The sequence below is a fragment of the Anolis sagrei genome, chromosome 4 (assembly GCF_037176765.1).
Source record: "Anolis sagrei isolate rAnoSag1 chromosome 4, rAnoSag1.mat, whole genome shotgun sequence".
Lineage (NCBI taxonomy): Eukaryota > Metazoa > Chordata > Lepidosauria > Squamata > Dactyloidae > Anolis > Anolis sagrei.
This window is the reverse complement of record NC_090024.1, coordinates 207,733,678-207,748,900: the sequence shown is the minus strand read 5'-3', so window position 1 is coordinate 207,748,900 and position 15,223 is coordinate 207,733,678. Positions and strand designations below refer to the sequence as shown.

Here is a 15,223-nt window from a genome sequence, read left to right as displayed (position 1 = left end):
ATCAAAGCAAGAGACGCTAGAAATCTAGCAAGATATATTTCACAGTAATTCTTTCAAGAAAGTAAATTCAAACTTCAAAAATGTATATTTAGCTTACATAGGAATATGGTTTTTTTTTATTAAAAAAATTAATATTTAACTGGTTCAAGCAAAAGAATCAAGAAGTTTAGCAATGGGGGTGGAGCACAGATCTACAAGCCAAATAGGATTCTTGAATTGCATTTGTGCTGCACTCACCACCCAGTCATACAATTTTTTAATGGGGAAACAAAGAAACATGTGCCTTGATTCTCTCCTGAGTTGCGATCTTAGTTTGCCAAACTATGTTTATGTTTCCTGCTGTGGCAAATGCAGCCATGTCAGGGAAGCACAAATTGGCAACGTGGTTTGAATTGGAAACACATTCAAGATTTTTAAAAATCCATGAAAATTCCATTAAAAGATTTCAGTATTGTATTATTCGTCCTTAAGTATGATTCTATTATGTAAAATTCTCAATGAGAACACACAACCCATATAATCAAGGAAAGGAGCTATGCTGTGAGAGATCACCTATCAACTAAATGTACTATTCTGAAGCTACCTGAAGCAGAGAACAGAATCCCGAATTTCTGTTCTCCATTCTGAAATGAAGAAAAATGCATGGTCGATCTACTGTTCTGCCTCTGATTTCTTGATGCACTGCTTGAGGAGTTCTCACAAGATCTACTCAAGCACTAGTGATCCTTGCTACAGACTATCATGGGTGGGAGAGATATTATAATACTTATTTGGCCCTTGTGTACCTGTTTTTGGAAGATTGTAAATAATATCCTATCAAAGATCTTTGAAAAGTAACGTTATAAAATTCTACACATTCTCAAAGACAGAACTCAATAAATATTGTAAGCTGATATTACAAGTTTTCCCATAATATTCCAGTTGGAGACTTATTTATTTAGCGCGCTTCTACCCTGCCCTTCTCAACCCCCGAGGGGAGACTCAGGGCGGCTTACAAACGGCACAATTCAATGCCGACACAAACAATAAGATAAAAATCAAACATATATAAATCCTGATTTGCTTCAAGTTTGAAGTTGACACGAAACACATTTGTTCAAATTTATAATATATGCAAGCAGTAAACGTATCAACCATTAGAGAGCTTTTATTTCTGTGCTGTAAGGGTCACAGACAAGGCTTCATATTCTGAAATTGCAAAATGTAGTTTCTGTAACATAAACAGGGATAGCAATTCAATGCAGCTTTACAGATTGTTGTATGTGTAATCACCTTGCCCTCTTTATTTGAACCGGAGCATAGAAAACTTAACATGTAACTAAGGATGTATGAATAATATTTCTCTCTAACTCAAATATATGAGGCTCAATTGATATACCTGAGCATGCAACTCTGGCAGAACTGTGAACCATTTTTGCCCCAGTAGCTGCTAAAGTAGTCATAAAAAAGGGGGAGGAGGAAAAAAAACTTTAAGTGACCACTCACTCACTTCCATTTTTTACTTTTCTGTTTTTGGAAGGAGGTGGGAGACTGTCATTCTTAAAGGAAGCAAGCCTAAACCACCATTCTTAGAGCTGGCAAGAACAGGAAAATGATACCTCGTGGTTTTCCCCCTAGCTCTGGAGGGGTACTGAAAGCTCTGAGTTATGAGGCACCAAAACAGGCTCTTGGAGAGCTATATGAAGCCCTTGGGCTGCCTTTTGACCATGTAATGCTGTACAATTCTTGGTACATGGGTCCCAGTGGTGTATGTGTCAGTAAGGGGAAATTCTAGCTTCAGCTGGTCCAAGTAAAGCTTTATAGAATTGATGATTTGCCATGTAGACTTTTCCATTTCTCTAGAATGTTGGAAGCAAGTCACACTTCCCTAATAGCATAAATTTTTGTTTTATCTGTGAATGAGCAAAGCCCTTTTACTCATAGAAGACTGTCCCTGAATTTGATCTAAAGATGAAAGTTGTCTTGAAGCTAACTAGACGATATTAAACTGGAGTTGAATGGGGGAAAAAACTCTGCAAAGATAAAGACGTGCATTCTCACACTTAAGAGCACGCGCTTCACATATACAAAATCATGTTTGTCAATATAAAGTGCATTATCACAGATTTAAAGGAATATGTTATTCCATACCAATACATTCAGATTATCTGGGGAAATAAGAGACAGTAAGAATACAATCTATGTCAACCTGAGGTAGCCCCAGTGCTATCAGAATAATCCTTTTCTATGGGCTGAGAGAACTGATCTCAGGGCCCTTTCGCACAGCCCTATATCCCAGAATATCAAGGCAGAAAATCCCACAATATCTGCTTTGAATTGTGTTATTTGAGTCCACACTCAGATAATGTGGGATTTTCTGCCTTGATAATCTGGGATATAGGGCTGTGTGGAAGGGCCCTCAGAAAGAGCAGATTGTCCACTCCCATTAAAGCCTCCATAACCTTTCCCCCTCCATCTTTAAAGCTCTTTGCAAAAAAGTCTTTGCAAAAAAGGAAATGGAGTTGGGAGTCTGATGTCCATGATTCATGAAACTAACACATGGTCCCAATGAAAGGGATTTTAAACAACCCTGAAAAGAAGTGCCATTCCTCCCTTTTCACTCAGTCAATATGAGCCAAACTGGGCTCTGGAGTTTCCAATATCTGAGATCTGCTTCTTTCCATACCTGATCTCCACCCTAACAGGACTTCAATACCTGAATATATTGTAGTTACTTTGAAATATAGGAAGTAAAATTCTATATTTAGACATGTCCTTGTTCCTTTTAGATTATTTTATGTTTAGTAGACTTGTTGTTGCCAGCATTTCCTTTGGTTATTAAAAATTAGCCGCAAACTCTGCATTATTGTATATTCAGCTATATCAGGGGTCCACAAACTTTTTAAACAGAGGGCCAGGTCACAGTCCCTCAAACTGTTGGAGGGCCGGATTATAATTTGAAAAAAAAAATGAATGAATTCCTATGCACACTGCACATATCTTATTTGTAGTGCAAAAAACACTTATACACAATACAATAATTAAAATGAGGAACAATGTTAATAAATATAAACGTATTAATATTTCAATGGGAAATGTGGGCCTGTTTTTGGCTGATGAGATAGGATTGTTGTTGTTGTGTGCTTTTAAGTAGTTTCAGACTTAGGTTGACCCTGAGCGAGGGCCGGGTAAATGACCTTGGGGGGTCGCATTCGGCCCCCGGGCCTTAGTTTGAGGACCCCTGAGCTATATCATAATCTGAAAAAAAAGGCTTAGGGTGTTAAAAAAAGACTGTGAATTAAGGAAGGGGCACAAATTTTCCCTCATCTTCCTTGACAACATTATATATATATATATATATATATATATATAGAGAGAGAGAGAGAGAGAGAGAGAGAGAGCGTTGCTTCAATAGCAAACTAGTCAAGTTTAAAGATCTTAAGAAAATTAAATAAGGCAAGGCTAGAAAGCCAGTCTTTTAAAAATATATGAGATTTCTCAAAAGTATTTGAAACTGGCTTTAGAAATGACTTACACTTATTTCTTTAAGCTGGCAGTAATTATCTCTTGAAAGTTAATTAACTATTTTAAGAAAGCAATGAAACATGATAAAATGTATATACCAAGATATTTCCCAATGCTGATTTCCAGGGGCACACTGCAGATTCAGTCTGTAGTTTTTCAAAATAATCTTTAAAAAAACTTAATATTAAAAAATCTGCCCATCTTATTTTTTATAACAAAGCAATTATATTGAAAAAAGATATAACAAAACTCAAATCATACAACAGGCATTAACGTTGATTGTCACTGAAAAAGCTTGCGTCTGGGCTTTAAAGAGCTACTTGTCCCCATTGAACTGTGCTTTTCACCATCTTTATTGGGAGTCCAGTCTTTTTTCAGTGGAATCATTTCTGGGGCAACCACATCCACGTCCTGTGAAAGCATCAAAATGAGGGAGAGAACATTCAGTCTTGCACCAACAGCAGCCAGCACATTCTATCCTTTTTTTCTGAGAAGCAGCATAAAAGTAAAAAATTCCCACACAATATATTCCATGGAGAAAGTCCAATATGGCATCAGTTATCAAAAAATAGTGAAAAATAAAAAAAATCATTCAAAACAATTAATTGAAAACCAAGAGTACTGGATAACAATAATAAATCAGGAAAATGTCTGGATCAGCATTTCATAACATGGGGGTCAGGATCCTTGAGGGGGTCGCAGTGGGGATTTCAGAGGGAAATGGAGTTGGGAGTCTGATGTGCATGATTCATGAAACTAACACGTGGTCCCAATGAAAGGGATTTTAAACAACCCTGAAAAGAAGTGCCATTCCTCCCTTTTCACTCAGTCAATATGAGCCAAACTGGGCTCTGGAGTTTCCAATATCTGAGATCTGCTTCTTTCCATACCTGATCTCCACACTAACAGGACTTCAATACCTGAATATATTGTAGTTACTTTGAAATATAGGAAGTAAAATTCTATATTTAGACATGTCCTTGTTCCTTTTAGATTATTTTATGTTTAGTAGACTTGTTGTTGCCAGCATTTCCTTTGGTTATTAAAAAATTAGCCGCAAACTCTGCATTATTCAGCTATATCAGGGGTCCACAAACTTTTTAAACAGAGGGCCAGGTCACAGTCCCTCAAACTGTTGGAGGGCCGGATTATAATTTGAAAAAAAATATGAATGAATTCCTATGCACGCTGCACATATCTTATTTGTAGTGCAAAAAACACTTATACACAATACAATAATTAAAATGAGGAACAATGTTAATAAATATAAACTTATTAATATTTCAATGGGAAATGTGGGCCTGTTTTTGGCCGATGAGATAGGATTGTTGTTGTTGTGTGCTTTTAACTGGCCTGCAACTCCATCTGGAGCTTCTGTGTTGACCGAGTGCGTTGTTTGACATCTGGGCTGACCGACTGCATATTCCAGCCTCCTGTGCCGTCAGGCTGCTACCGGAGGACCACCTACGTCATATTCTTGTGCTGACCGACCATTGAGACTCCCCATCTGAACTCAGCTGAGTGTTGTCATTCTTGTGAGGGGGGTGTGTGTGCTGTCCGCTGTCGTGTATGAGTCGCCCACCATCGCGGCCATTAATTCCATGCCGGAGGACCAACATTAACCACCCATTGTCTCACATCCAACATCCATTGTTCCATATTGTTCTATATTGTATGCCATAACAACGTCATCAATAACAACTGTGTTTAATTTTTGCACTATCCACTGCACTTTAATAGTCTGTAAGTTTGCTTAAGGTAGCACTTTGTCAACCTCCCTATTCCTATCGCTGTTAAATTGTATGCTGCTATATTGTATGCTGCTATACTGATCCATCTTAGCACTTTACCTCCATGCCGCACTTTAACTAGTACTGGTTAAATACCAACAGCACATTGCACATTGCACTTTAAGAACCTCGGAGACAAATATCCGCTGCACCTTGAGATTGTGAAGCGCTAGTAAGTGTGCTAATAACTATTATCCATGTGCTCCCCCATCCCCTTGTATTTATTATTTGTACTGTCAATTATCTGTGAAAGGGACAGGGGACATAGCGGGCTGGAGATTGCGGGAAACAATGGGGCGGGGGGGGGAGACAAAAGGAGTGGAATTGCGAGTCGATTTAAGATCTTAACAAATCAAATAACTAACAATGGAACGCAAACTGAGGTTACAGAGATGGAATGTGGCATGGAGGGGGGAGGGTGTTCCACTAGCCGAGGGGCCCCCATAGAAGTGGTGGTGGGGAAGGGGAGATGCGGAACAAGGAGACCAACAATTCGGCCTAGGGATCATGTAGCAACATTAGTAATTCCAAACCGGTCTCCTAATATGGTAAATTGGTGTAACCAGGATGGCGGTCCCTCTGGATTGAAGGTGGTGCTGTTGAACGCCAGATCTGTCAACGGAAAAACTACCTTCATCCAAGACCTAATTTTGGATGGCGTGCATCACGGAGACCTGGTTGGATGAGGCTGGAGGTGTGAATCTTACCCAGCTTTGCCCACCAGGCTTCTCCGTGCAGCACCAACCAAGATCCGGAGGGCGGGGAGGCGGGGTTGCAGTGGTCTATAGAGATTCCATCCCTCTGACCAGGGGCCCCATCCCGCAGTCTACAAATTTTGAATGCGTCCACCTGAGAGTGGGTGACCGGGACAGAATAGGGATTCTGCTAGTGTACCGTCCACCTCGCTGCACTACAGTCTCCCTACCTGAGCTAGTGGGGGTGGTCTCGAGCCTGGCGTTGGAGTCTCAGCAGCTCCTTGTGCTGGGGGACTTCAACGTCCATGCCAAGATGGCCCTTTCAGGAGCAGCTCAGGACTTCATGCCTGCCATGGCAACCATGGGGCTGTCCCAACAAGTAGCTGGCCCCACTCACAGTGCAGGACATACATTGGATTTGGTCTTCTGCCAGGGATGGGAGGAAGGTGGCGGTGTTGAGGAGTTGACCATCTCTCCGTTGCCATGGACCGACCACTACCTGGTCAGATTTAGGCTCACTGCACCCCCTAACCTCCGCAGAGGTGGAGGACCCATTAAGTTGGTCTGCCCCAGGAGGCTTATGGATCCGGATGGATTCCTGATGGCTCTTGGGGAGTTTCCCGCCGCCTCGGTAGGTGATCCTGTCGATGCCCTGGTCGCTCTCTGGAATGGGGAGATGACTAGGGCAATTGACACGATCGCTCCGGAACGTCCCCTCTCGAGTAGCCGAGCTAAACCAGCGCCTTGGTTCACCGAGGAGCTGGCAGCGATGAAGTGAAGGAAGAGGGAACTAGAGGGTGTGTGGCATTCGGACCCGAGCAAGCCAAATCGAACACGGTTTGTGTCCTTTTTGAGGGCATATGCCGCGGCAATAAAAGCCGCAAAGAAGGCTTTCTTTGCGGCTACTATTGCGTCTGCAAAGAACCGTCCGGCCGAGCTGTTCCGAATTGTCAGAGGTCTTTTAAATCCCACCACTCAAGGTGGGAACCCTGACAACTCGACTTCTCGCTGTGAAGCTTTTGCTCAGTTCTTTGCAGACAAAGTCACTTTGATCCGTTCTGGTCTGGACACCATATTAAATGCAGTCTCTGTGGATGTAACAAGAGCATCTGCTTGTCCTATTTTGATGGATTCATTTCAATTGGTGAAGCCCAAGGATGTGGACAAGATACTTGGAGGAATGAGGCTGACCAAGTCCGTCCTAGACCCCTGCCCATCCTGGCTTCTAAAGGAGGCCAGAGGGGGATTGGCTGAGTGGGTGGAGGTGGTGGTTAATGCCTCCCTTCGGGAAGGCAAAATTCCAGCGAGCTTAAAACAAGCTATAATAAAACCACTGTTGAAGAAACCATCACTAGACCCCACTAAATTTGACAACTTTCGGCCAGTTTCCAATCTCCCCTTTTTGGACAAAGTCCTGGAACGCGTGGTGGCCTCACAACTACAGGTATTCTTGGGAGACACGGATTATTTGGACTCGGCACAGTCTGGTTTCAGACCGGGGCATGGAACTGAGACAGTCTTGGTCGCCTTAGTGGATGATCTGCGTCGGGAGCTCGACAGGGGGAGTGTGTCCCTGTTGGTGCTTCTGGACCTCTTAGCGGCCTTCGATACCGTCAACCACGGTATCCTTCTGGGACGCCTCGCAGGGATGGGTCTTGGAGGTACTGTTTTGCTGAGGCTCCGGTCATTCCTGGAGGGCCCTTCCCAGAAGGTGTTATTGCGTGACACCTGTTCAACCCCACAACCATTGTCTTGTGGGGTTCCTCAGGGCTCAATACTGTCTCCCATGTTGTTCAACATCTACATGAAGCCGCTGGGTGAGATCATCCGGAGTTTTGGGGTACGGTGTCATCTGTACGCAGATGATGTCCAACTCTGTCACTCCTTCCCACCTGCTACTAAGGAGGCTGTCGAGGTCCTGAACCGGTGCCTGGCCTCTGTGATGGTCTGGATGAGGGCGAACAAATTGAAATTGAATCCAGACAAGACAGAGGTACTCCTGGTCAGTCGCAAGGCCGAACAGGGCATAGGGTTACAGCCTGTGTTGGATGGGGTCACACTCCCTCTGAAGACACAGGTTCGCAGCTTGGGTGTGATCCTGGATTCATCGCTGAGCCTGGAGCCCCAGGTTTCAGCGGTGACCAGGGGAGCATTTGCACAGTTAAAACTCGTTCGCCAGCTGCGCCCGTACCTTGGGAGGTCTGACTTGGCCACGGTAGTCCACGCTCTTGTCACATCCCACCTAGACTACTGCAACGCTCTCTACGTGGGGCTGCCCCTGAAGACGGCCCGGAAGCTGCAATTAGTCCAACGCGCGGCAGCCATGATTCTAACAGGAGTGGAGCGCAGGGAGCACACAACCCTCCTGTTGCGCCAGCTCCACTGGCTGCCGATTTGCTACCGGGCTCAATTCAAGGTGTTGGTATTGGCCTATAAAGCCCTAAACGGTTCCGGCCCAAGATACCTATCTGACCGCATCTCGGCCTATGAACCCACCAGGACTTTGAGATCTTCCGGGGAGGCCCTGCTCTCGATCCCGCCAGCCTCCCAAACACTGTTGGCGGGGACGAGAGATAGGGCCTTCTCGGTGGTGGCTCCTCGGCTGTGGAACACCCTTCCTACAGACATTAGGTTGGCACCATCTCATGGCATTCCGAAGAAAGTTGAAGACCTGGATGTTTGTGCAGGCGTTTGAGTAATTTAGTGCAATCTGGTAACCGAACATAGGAATGGAACAATGGACGACGAACTTGGATCATGCATGGATGATGAGGCGATTGGATACGGGGTTTTTTTTTGTAATAGTTGTGTATTGGGATTGCTTATTAGTTATTAATGGAAAATGTGTAAGTTAACTGTCATTGTTGTATGGAACTATTGCTGTTTTTATTGTCTTTACTGTTTGTGAACCGCTGTGAGTCGCCCTCGGGCTTGAGATACTGCGGTATATAAGCATAGTAAATAAATAAATAAATAAAGTAGTTTCAGACTTAGGTTGACCCTGAGCGAGGGCCGGGTAAATGACCTTGGGGGGTCGCATTCGGCCCCCGGGCCTTAGTTTGAGGACCCGAGCTATATCATAATCTGAAAAAAAGGCTTAGGGTGTTAAAAAAAGACTGTGAATTAAGGAAGGGGCACAAATTTTCCCTTATCTTCCTTGACAACATTATATATATATATATATATATAGAGAGAGAGAGAGAGAGAGAGAGAGAGAGCGAGAGCGTTGCTTCAATAGCAAACTAGTCAAGTTTAAAGATCTTAAGAAAATTAAATAAGGCAAGGCTAGAAAGCCAGTCTTTTAAAAATATATGAGATTTCTCAAAAGTATTTGAAACTGGCTTTAGAAATGACTTACACTAATTTCTTTAAGCTGGCAGTAATTATCTCTTGAAAGTTAATTAACTATTTTAAGAAAGCAATGAAACATGATAAAATGTATATACCAAGATATTTCCCAATGCTGATTTCCAGGGGCACACTGCAGATTCAGTCTGTAGTTTTTCAAAATAATCTTTAAAAAAACTTAATATTAAAAAATCTGCCCATCTTATTTCTATAACAAAGCAATTATATTGAAAAAAAGATATAACAAAACTCAAATCATACAACAGGCATTAACGTTGATTGTCACTGAAAAAGTTTGCGTCTGGGCTTTAAAGAGCTACTTGCCCCCACTGAACTGTGCTTTTCACCATCTTCATTGGGAGTCCAGTCTTTTTTCAGTGGAATCATTTCTGGGGCAACCACATCCACATCCTGTGAAAGCATCAAAATGAGGGAGAGAACATTCAGTCTTGCACCAACAGCAGCCAGCACATTCTATCCTTTTTTTCTGAGAAGCAGCATAAAAGTAAAAAAATTCAGGTTTCCCACACAATATATTCCATGGAGACAGTCCAATATGGCATCAGTTATCAAAAAATAGTGAAAAATAAAAAAAATCATTCAAAACAATTAATTGAAAACCAAGAACTGGATAACAATAATAAATCAGGAAAATGTCTGGATCAGCATTTCATAACATGGGAGTCAGGATCCTTGAGGGGGTCGCAGTGGGGATTTCAGAGGGAAATGGAGTTGGGAGTCTGATGTGCATGATTCATGAAACTAACACGTGGTCCCAATGAAAGGGATTTTAAACAACCCTGAAAAGAAGTGCCATTCCTCCCTTTTCACTCAGTCAATATGAGCCAAACTGGGCTCTGGAGTTTCCAATATCTGAGATCTGCTTCTTTCCATACCTGATCTCCACACTAACAGGACTTCAATACCTGAATATATTGTAGTTACTTTGAAATATAGGAAGTAAAATTCTATATTTAGACATGTCCTTGTTCCTTTTAGATTATTTTATGTTTAGTAGACTTGTTACCAGCATTTACTTTGGTTATTAAAAAATTAGCTGCAAACTCTGCATTATTGTATATTCAGCTATATCATAATCTGAAAAAAAAGGCTTAGGGTGTTAAAAAAAGATTGTGAATTAAGGAATGGCACAAATTTTCCCTCATCTTCCTTGACAACATTATATATATATATATATATATATAGAGAGAGAGAGAGAGAGAGAGAGAGAGAGAGAGAGAGAGCGCGTTGCTTCAATAGCAAACTAGTCAAGTTTAAAGATCTTAAGAAAATTAAATAAGGCAAGGCTAGAAAGCCAGTCTTTTAAAAATATATGAGATTTCTCAAAAGTATTTGAAACTGGCTTTAGAAATGACTTACACTTTTTTCTTTAAGGTGGCAGTAATTATCTCTTGAAAGTTAATTAACTATTTTAAGAAAGCAATGAAACATGATAAAATGTATATACCAAGATATTTCCCAATGCTGATTTCCAGGGGCACACTGCAGATTCAGTCTGTAGTTTTTCAAAATAATCTTTTAAAAAACTTAATATTAAAAAATCTGCCCATCTTATTTTTATAACAAAGCAATTATATTGAAAAAAAGATATAACAAAACTCAAATCATACAACAGGCATTAACGTTGATTGTCACTAAAAAGGTTTGCGTCTGGGCTTTAAAGAGCTACTTGCCCCCACTGAACTGTGCTTTTCACCATCTTCATTGAGAGTCCAGTCTTTTTTCAGTGGAATCATTTCTGGGGCAACCACATCCACATCCTGTGAAAGCATCAAAATGAGGGAGAGAACATTCAGTCTTGCACCAACAGCAGTCAGCACATTCTATCCTTTTTTCTGAGAAGCAGCATAAAAGTAAAAAATTCAGGTTTCCCACACAATATATTCCATGGAGAAAGTCCAATATGGCATCAGTTATCAAAAAATAGTGAAAAATAAAAAAAATCATTCAAAACAATTAATTGAAAACCAAGAGTACTGGATAACAATAATAAATCAGGAAAATGTCTGGATCAGCATTTCATAACATGGGGGTCAGGATCCTTGAGGGGGTCGCAGTGGGGATTTCAGACGGATCGTCAAAGACCATCAGAAAAACGGTGTTTCTGATGCTCTTGAAAACCCCTTTAGCAGTGAAGGCTGAAGATCTCTCCGCCTGCCCTTCTCTTCGCTTTTGGAAACAGATGGCGAATCCTCCCACCAAAAGCCCTCCTCCTGCTGTGATTGGCTGGACCCTCAGCCAAGAGAGGACCTGTTTCTGAGACTCGAAGCAGGGAGGGGAGAGCAGGCATGCTCAGAGAATGACAGCATGGTGCGCATGTGCAGGCAAAAGAGAGCGTGTGAGGCTGGAAGGAGGCTTGTGCCAGCGAGTCCCTTCAAGGCAGAGGAGAAAACACCCGCGCGACATGAGACTGACATCATTAATGGGGTTCAAGGGGCTCTTTGTAACGGAACTATAAATCCCAGCAACTACAACTCCCAAATGACAAAATCACCCCCTCCCCCAAAAACCCCCCATCAGTATTCAAATTTCGGCATATCGGGTATTTGTGCCAAATTTGGTACAGTGAATGAAAATACATCCTGCTTATCAGATATTTACATTACGATTCGTAACAGCAGCAAAATTACAGTTATGAAGTAGCAATGAAAATAATTTTATTGCTGGAGGTCACCACAACATGAGGAACTGTATTAAGGGGTCACGGCATTAGGAAGGTTGAGAACTACTGGTCTGGGTGAACAGGTAGGTTTTAGTTGTTGGCAGAAACATCCAATGTCAGATTCTTCCTTAATGTAACTTCGAAACCATTCCACATAACGGCTGCAATAACGCACAGCTCTCTGTATATATACCATGATATGATAAACAAGCCAAGTTGCCTGCTAAAAACACTAGGAAAGTAGCCTATGGGGGGACCTGGATTTTCACCCCTCCTAAAAAACAGCTAAAAATCTGGAAAACACTGGGGTTTTTTTTTGGGGGGGGGGGTTCTGTGGAGATTCCAAGGGTCACATGGAAGCCATTTCTTACTCTGGCACCAGAACTATTGAAAACTGACACAGAATACAGAAGATTGACCAGATGTAGAATAAATATAGGTTGCTTACCTGTAACCGTATTTCTTCGAGTGTCAATCTGTGAAATTCGCACCTATGGGTTTTCCTGTGCGCCTGCGCAGCAATCCAGAACATTCTAGAGTTTTAATCAATTTTGTAATGATTATTTTAAGAATATATGTAAGCCCCCCCCATCCCCCGCCCCCCCCAGTATATATGCCGCCAAATGCGGCTTGGCCGGTAGTTCCCCGGCGCTAAACAGCAGCCAGGTTAGAGGCATGACAAGTGGGGAGGACGGGCGGGTTGTGCGAATTTCACAGATTGACACTCGAAGAAATACGGTTACAGGTAAGCAACCTATATTTCCTCGTCGTGTCATCTGTGAAATGCGCACCTATGGGTGACTTAGCAAGCTACTGGCCTGGAGGCGGGTCATGCCACACAGGAAAAGAGAACAGCTCTGCCAAAGGCGGCGTCCTTTTTCGCTTGTATGTCCAACTTGTAGTGAGAAGGAAAAATAGATGGTGTAGACCAGGTAGCTGCTTTGCAGATCTGTTAACGAGACACTCATCGCCAAAAAGCCTGGGAGGTGGACACAGAGTAGGTTGAATGGGCCACCAGGTGAGTAGGTGGATCTTTGCCTGTCAATTGGTAGGCTAGGCGGAATGTTGAGACACTCCAAGGGGCTGACCCCTGAGAGGTAACAGGGTAGCCTAATTTGTCTTTCCTGTATTTTAAAAAGAGCTTAGGGGATTTTCTATATGTAGATGTCCTATGGAAATAAAAGGAGAGAGCTCTTTTGACATCTAAGGAGTGAAGGGCAGTTTCTAGGAGAGATGATGGGTTAAGAAAAAAGGCTGGGAGAGTTATGTCTTGTGACATATGAAAAAAAGAGACTACTTTCGGGAGAAAGGTAACATCGGTATGGAGAACAACTTATCCTCGTGAAACCTAATATAAGGTGGGTCAGACCGGAAGGCTGTAAGCTCGCTAACCCTCCTGGTGGAAGTGACGGCCACCAGGAATGCCGTCTTCCACGAAAGGTGAGAATATGATTGGAGGCCATGGGTTCAAAAGGTGGTTTGATAGTTGTGACAAACTTAATTACAGACTCCACTGGGGGGAGGGAAAGGAGGTAGGAGGGTGGATGTTTTTATAACCTTTGAGAAACAATTGAATTAAGTGGTTTTGAAAAAGGGACGGTAAACCCAATTTCCTTCTAAACGATGAGATGGCTGATAGGAAACATTTTAGAGAGGAGAGTGAGGAGCACTTATCAGAGAGATGGACTAGAAAATCTAATATCATGGGTATTGGGCCTGTATTTGGGTCATGCCCAGATGTTTCTGTGAATGGCTTGAAGAGGGACCATTTATAGTTATAGGACTTTTTGGTTGCTGGTTTGTGGGCAGCGAGGAGTATACGTGATACTTCCTCGGATTGGTTTAATGCGGTCTGATCATCCACGCCGTCAGGCGGAGGGATTGGAGGTCTGGGTGAAGTACCAGTCCGTTCTCTACAGTGAGAAGGTCCAGAGTTGGTTTGAAGTGGAGAAACTCCCTGTTGGAGATTTGGAGGAGTGGTGCAAACCAGTGTTGCCGGGGCCACCAAGGGGTGATTAGCATGTAATCCGAGTTGTCCTGGATTATTTTGGCTATGACTGGGGATAAGAGGGGGGGGGGAGGTAGAATAGACCTGTTGTCCAGTGGAATTGGAAGATGTCTCCGAGACAGCCTGGGGGTGCATGGGGGCGGAATCTTGTGCAGTAAAAGGGCAGTGATTGTTTAGTGGTGATGTAAAGAGATCTATTTTGGGTTTGCCCCATTGACTGTGATGGTTTGAATTGTTTGGGGTGGAGGTGCCACTCGTGATTGTTTTTGGATGACCTGCTCAGGGAGTCTGGTAGTGTATTGTCCTGTCCTGGGAGGTGAATGGCCGTGAGAAGGACATTTCTCTGAATGCACCATTCCCATAAGCGTGTCGAAATGCAGAGTAGTGTTTGTGAGCGTGTTCCCTCTTGTTTGTTGATATAATATTTGACCGCAGTGTTGTCGGTTACAATTTGGACCATGCAGTTGGATATAATGCGGGTGAAAGTATGAAGAGCTTCTCCACCGCCATCAGCTCGAGGGTATTGATGTGGAAAATGGCGGTCCTGAGGGGACCAATGGACACTGACTTTGAAGTCCTTGAGTGAGTTGGAAGCCTGAGTTGGAAGCGTCTGTTGTGAGGGACATAGAAGGACGGGGTTGGATGAATGGCATCCCCGATTGAACATTGTATTCTTTTGTCCACCATGATAGGGACTGGAGGACACTGTGTGGGGAGTGTAGGACTTGGGACTGGGGGTCGCGGAGAGGATCAAATGTTTTGGGACCTCATCCAAAAAGGGGTGTATGGAGTGACGTTGGTAGTAAAAGACATGTGGCCAAGGATAGACTGGATGGCCCAAGCGGAGGAGCTTGGGAGCGTAAGAAGTTGAAGATGGCTCACTGTAGGTTGGAGAGGCAGTCTTCTGGGGGGAAGGCTCTCTGCATCCTGGAGTCTATGACAGCTCGTATGAATTGGATGTGTTGTGCTGGGCAGAGAAGAGATTTTTCTTGGTTTATGACCAGGCCAAGGTCCTTGTAATAAGCGAAATGGAAGAGAATTGAATGGAAAATTGTTATGTTGAACTGTAAAAGTTAGGAATCTGAGGTGTGACTGTCTATTTGGGATGCGAAAGTAAGCATCCTTGAAATGCACCGTTGCTAGGCAAGACTCCTCTGGATTGAAGGGGAGTATGTTGGGAAGAGTGACCATGCGG

At 43.0% G+C, this 15,223-nt stretch overlaps 1 protein-coding gene across 3 annotated transcripts in view; it reads right to left on the bottom strand.

Annotated features, from left to right (window-relative positions):
• Positions 1-1,129: 1,129 nt before the first annotated feature.
• LOC137097010 (deoxynucleoside triphosphate triphosphohydrolase SAMHD1-like) overlaps positions 1,130-15,223 on the bottom strand; it is a 38,100-nt gene continuing 24,006 nt past the window's right edge. The window contains exons 16-17 of one of the 3 annotated variants that reach the window (XM_067468138.1): positions 9,662-9,748; positions 1,130-3,915 (exon numbers count right to left, since the gene is read on the bottom strand). In XM_067468138.1, the coding sequence (XP_067324239.1) occupies positions 3,787-3,915; positions 9,662-9,748 (216 nt within the window). In that variant the 3' untranslated portion in view covers positions 1,130-3,786. Of the gene's footprint in view, positions 3,916-9,661; positions 9,749-10,590; positions 11,119-15,223 lie in introns of those variants that run through there. The other 2 variants (XM_067468137.1, XM_067468139.1) reach the window with 2 other exon arrangements.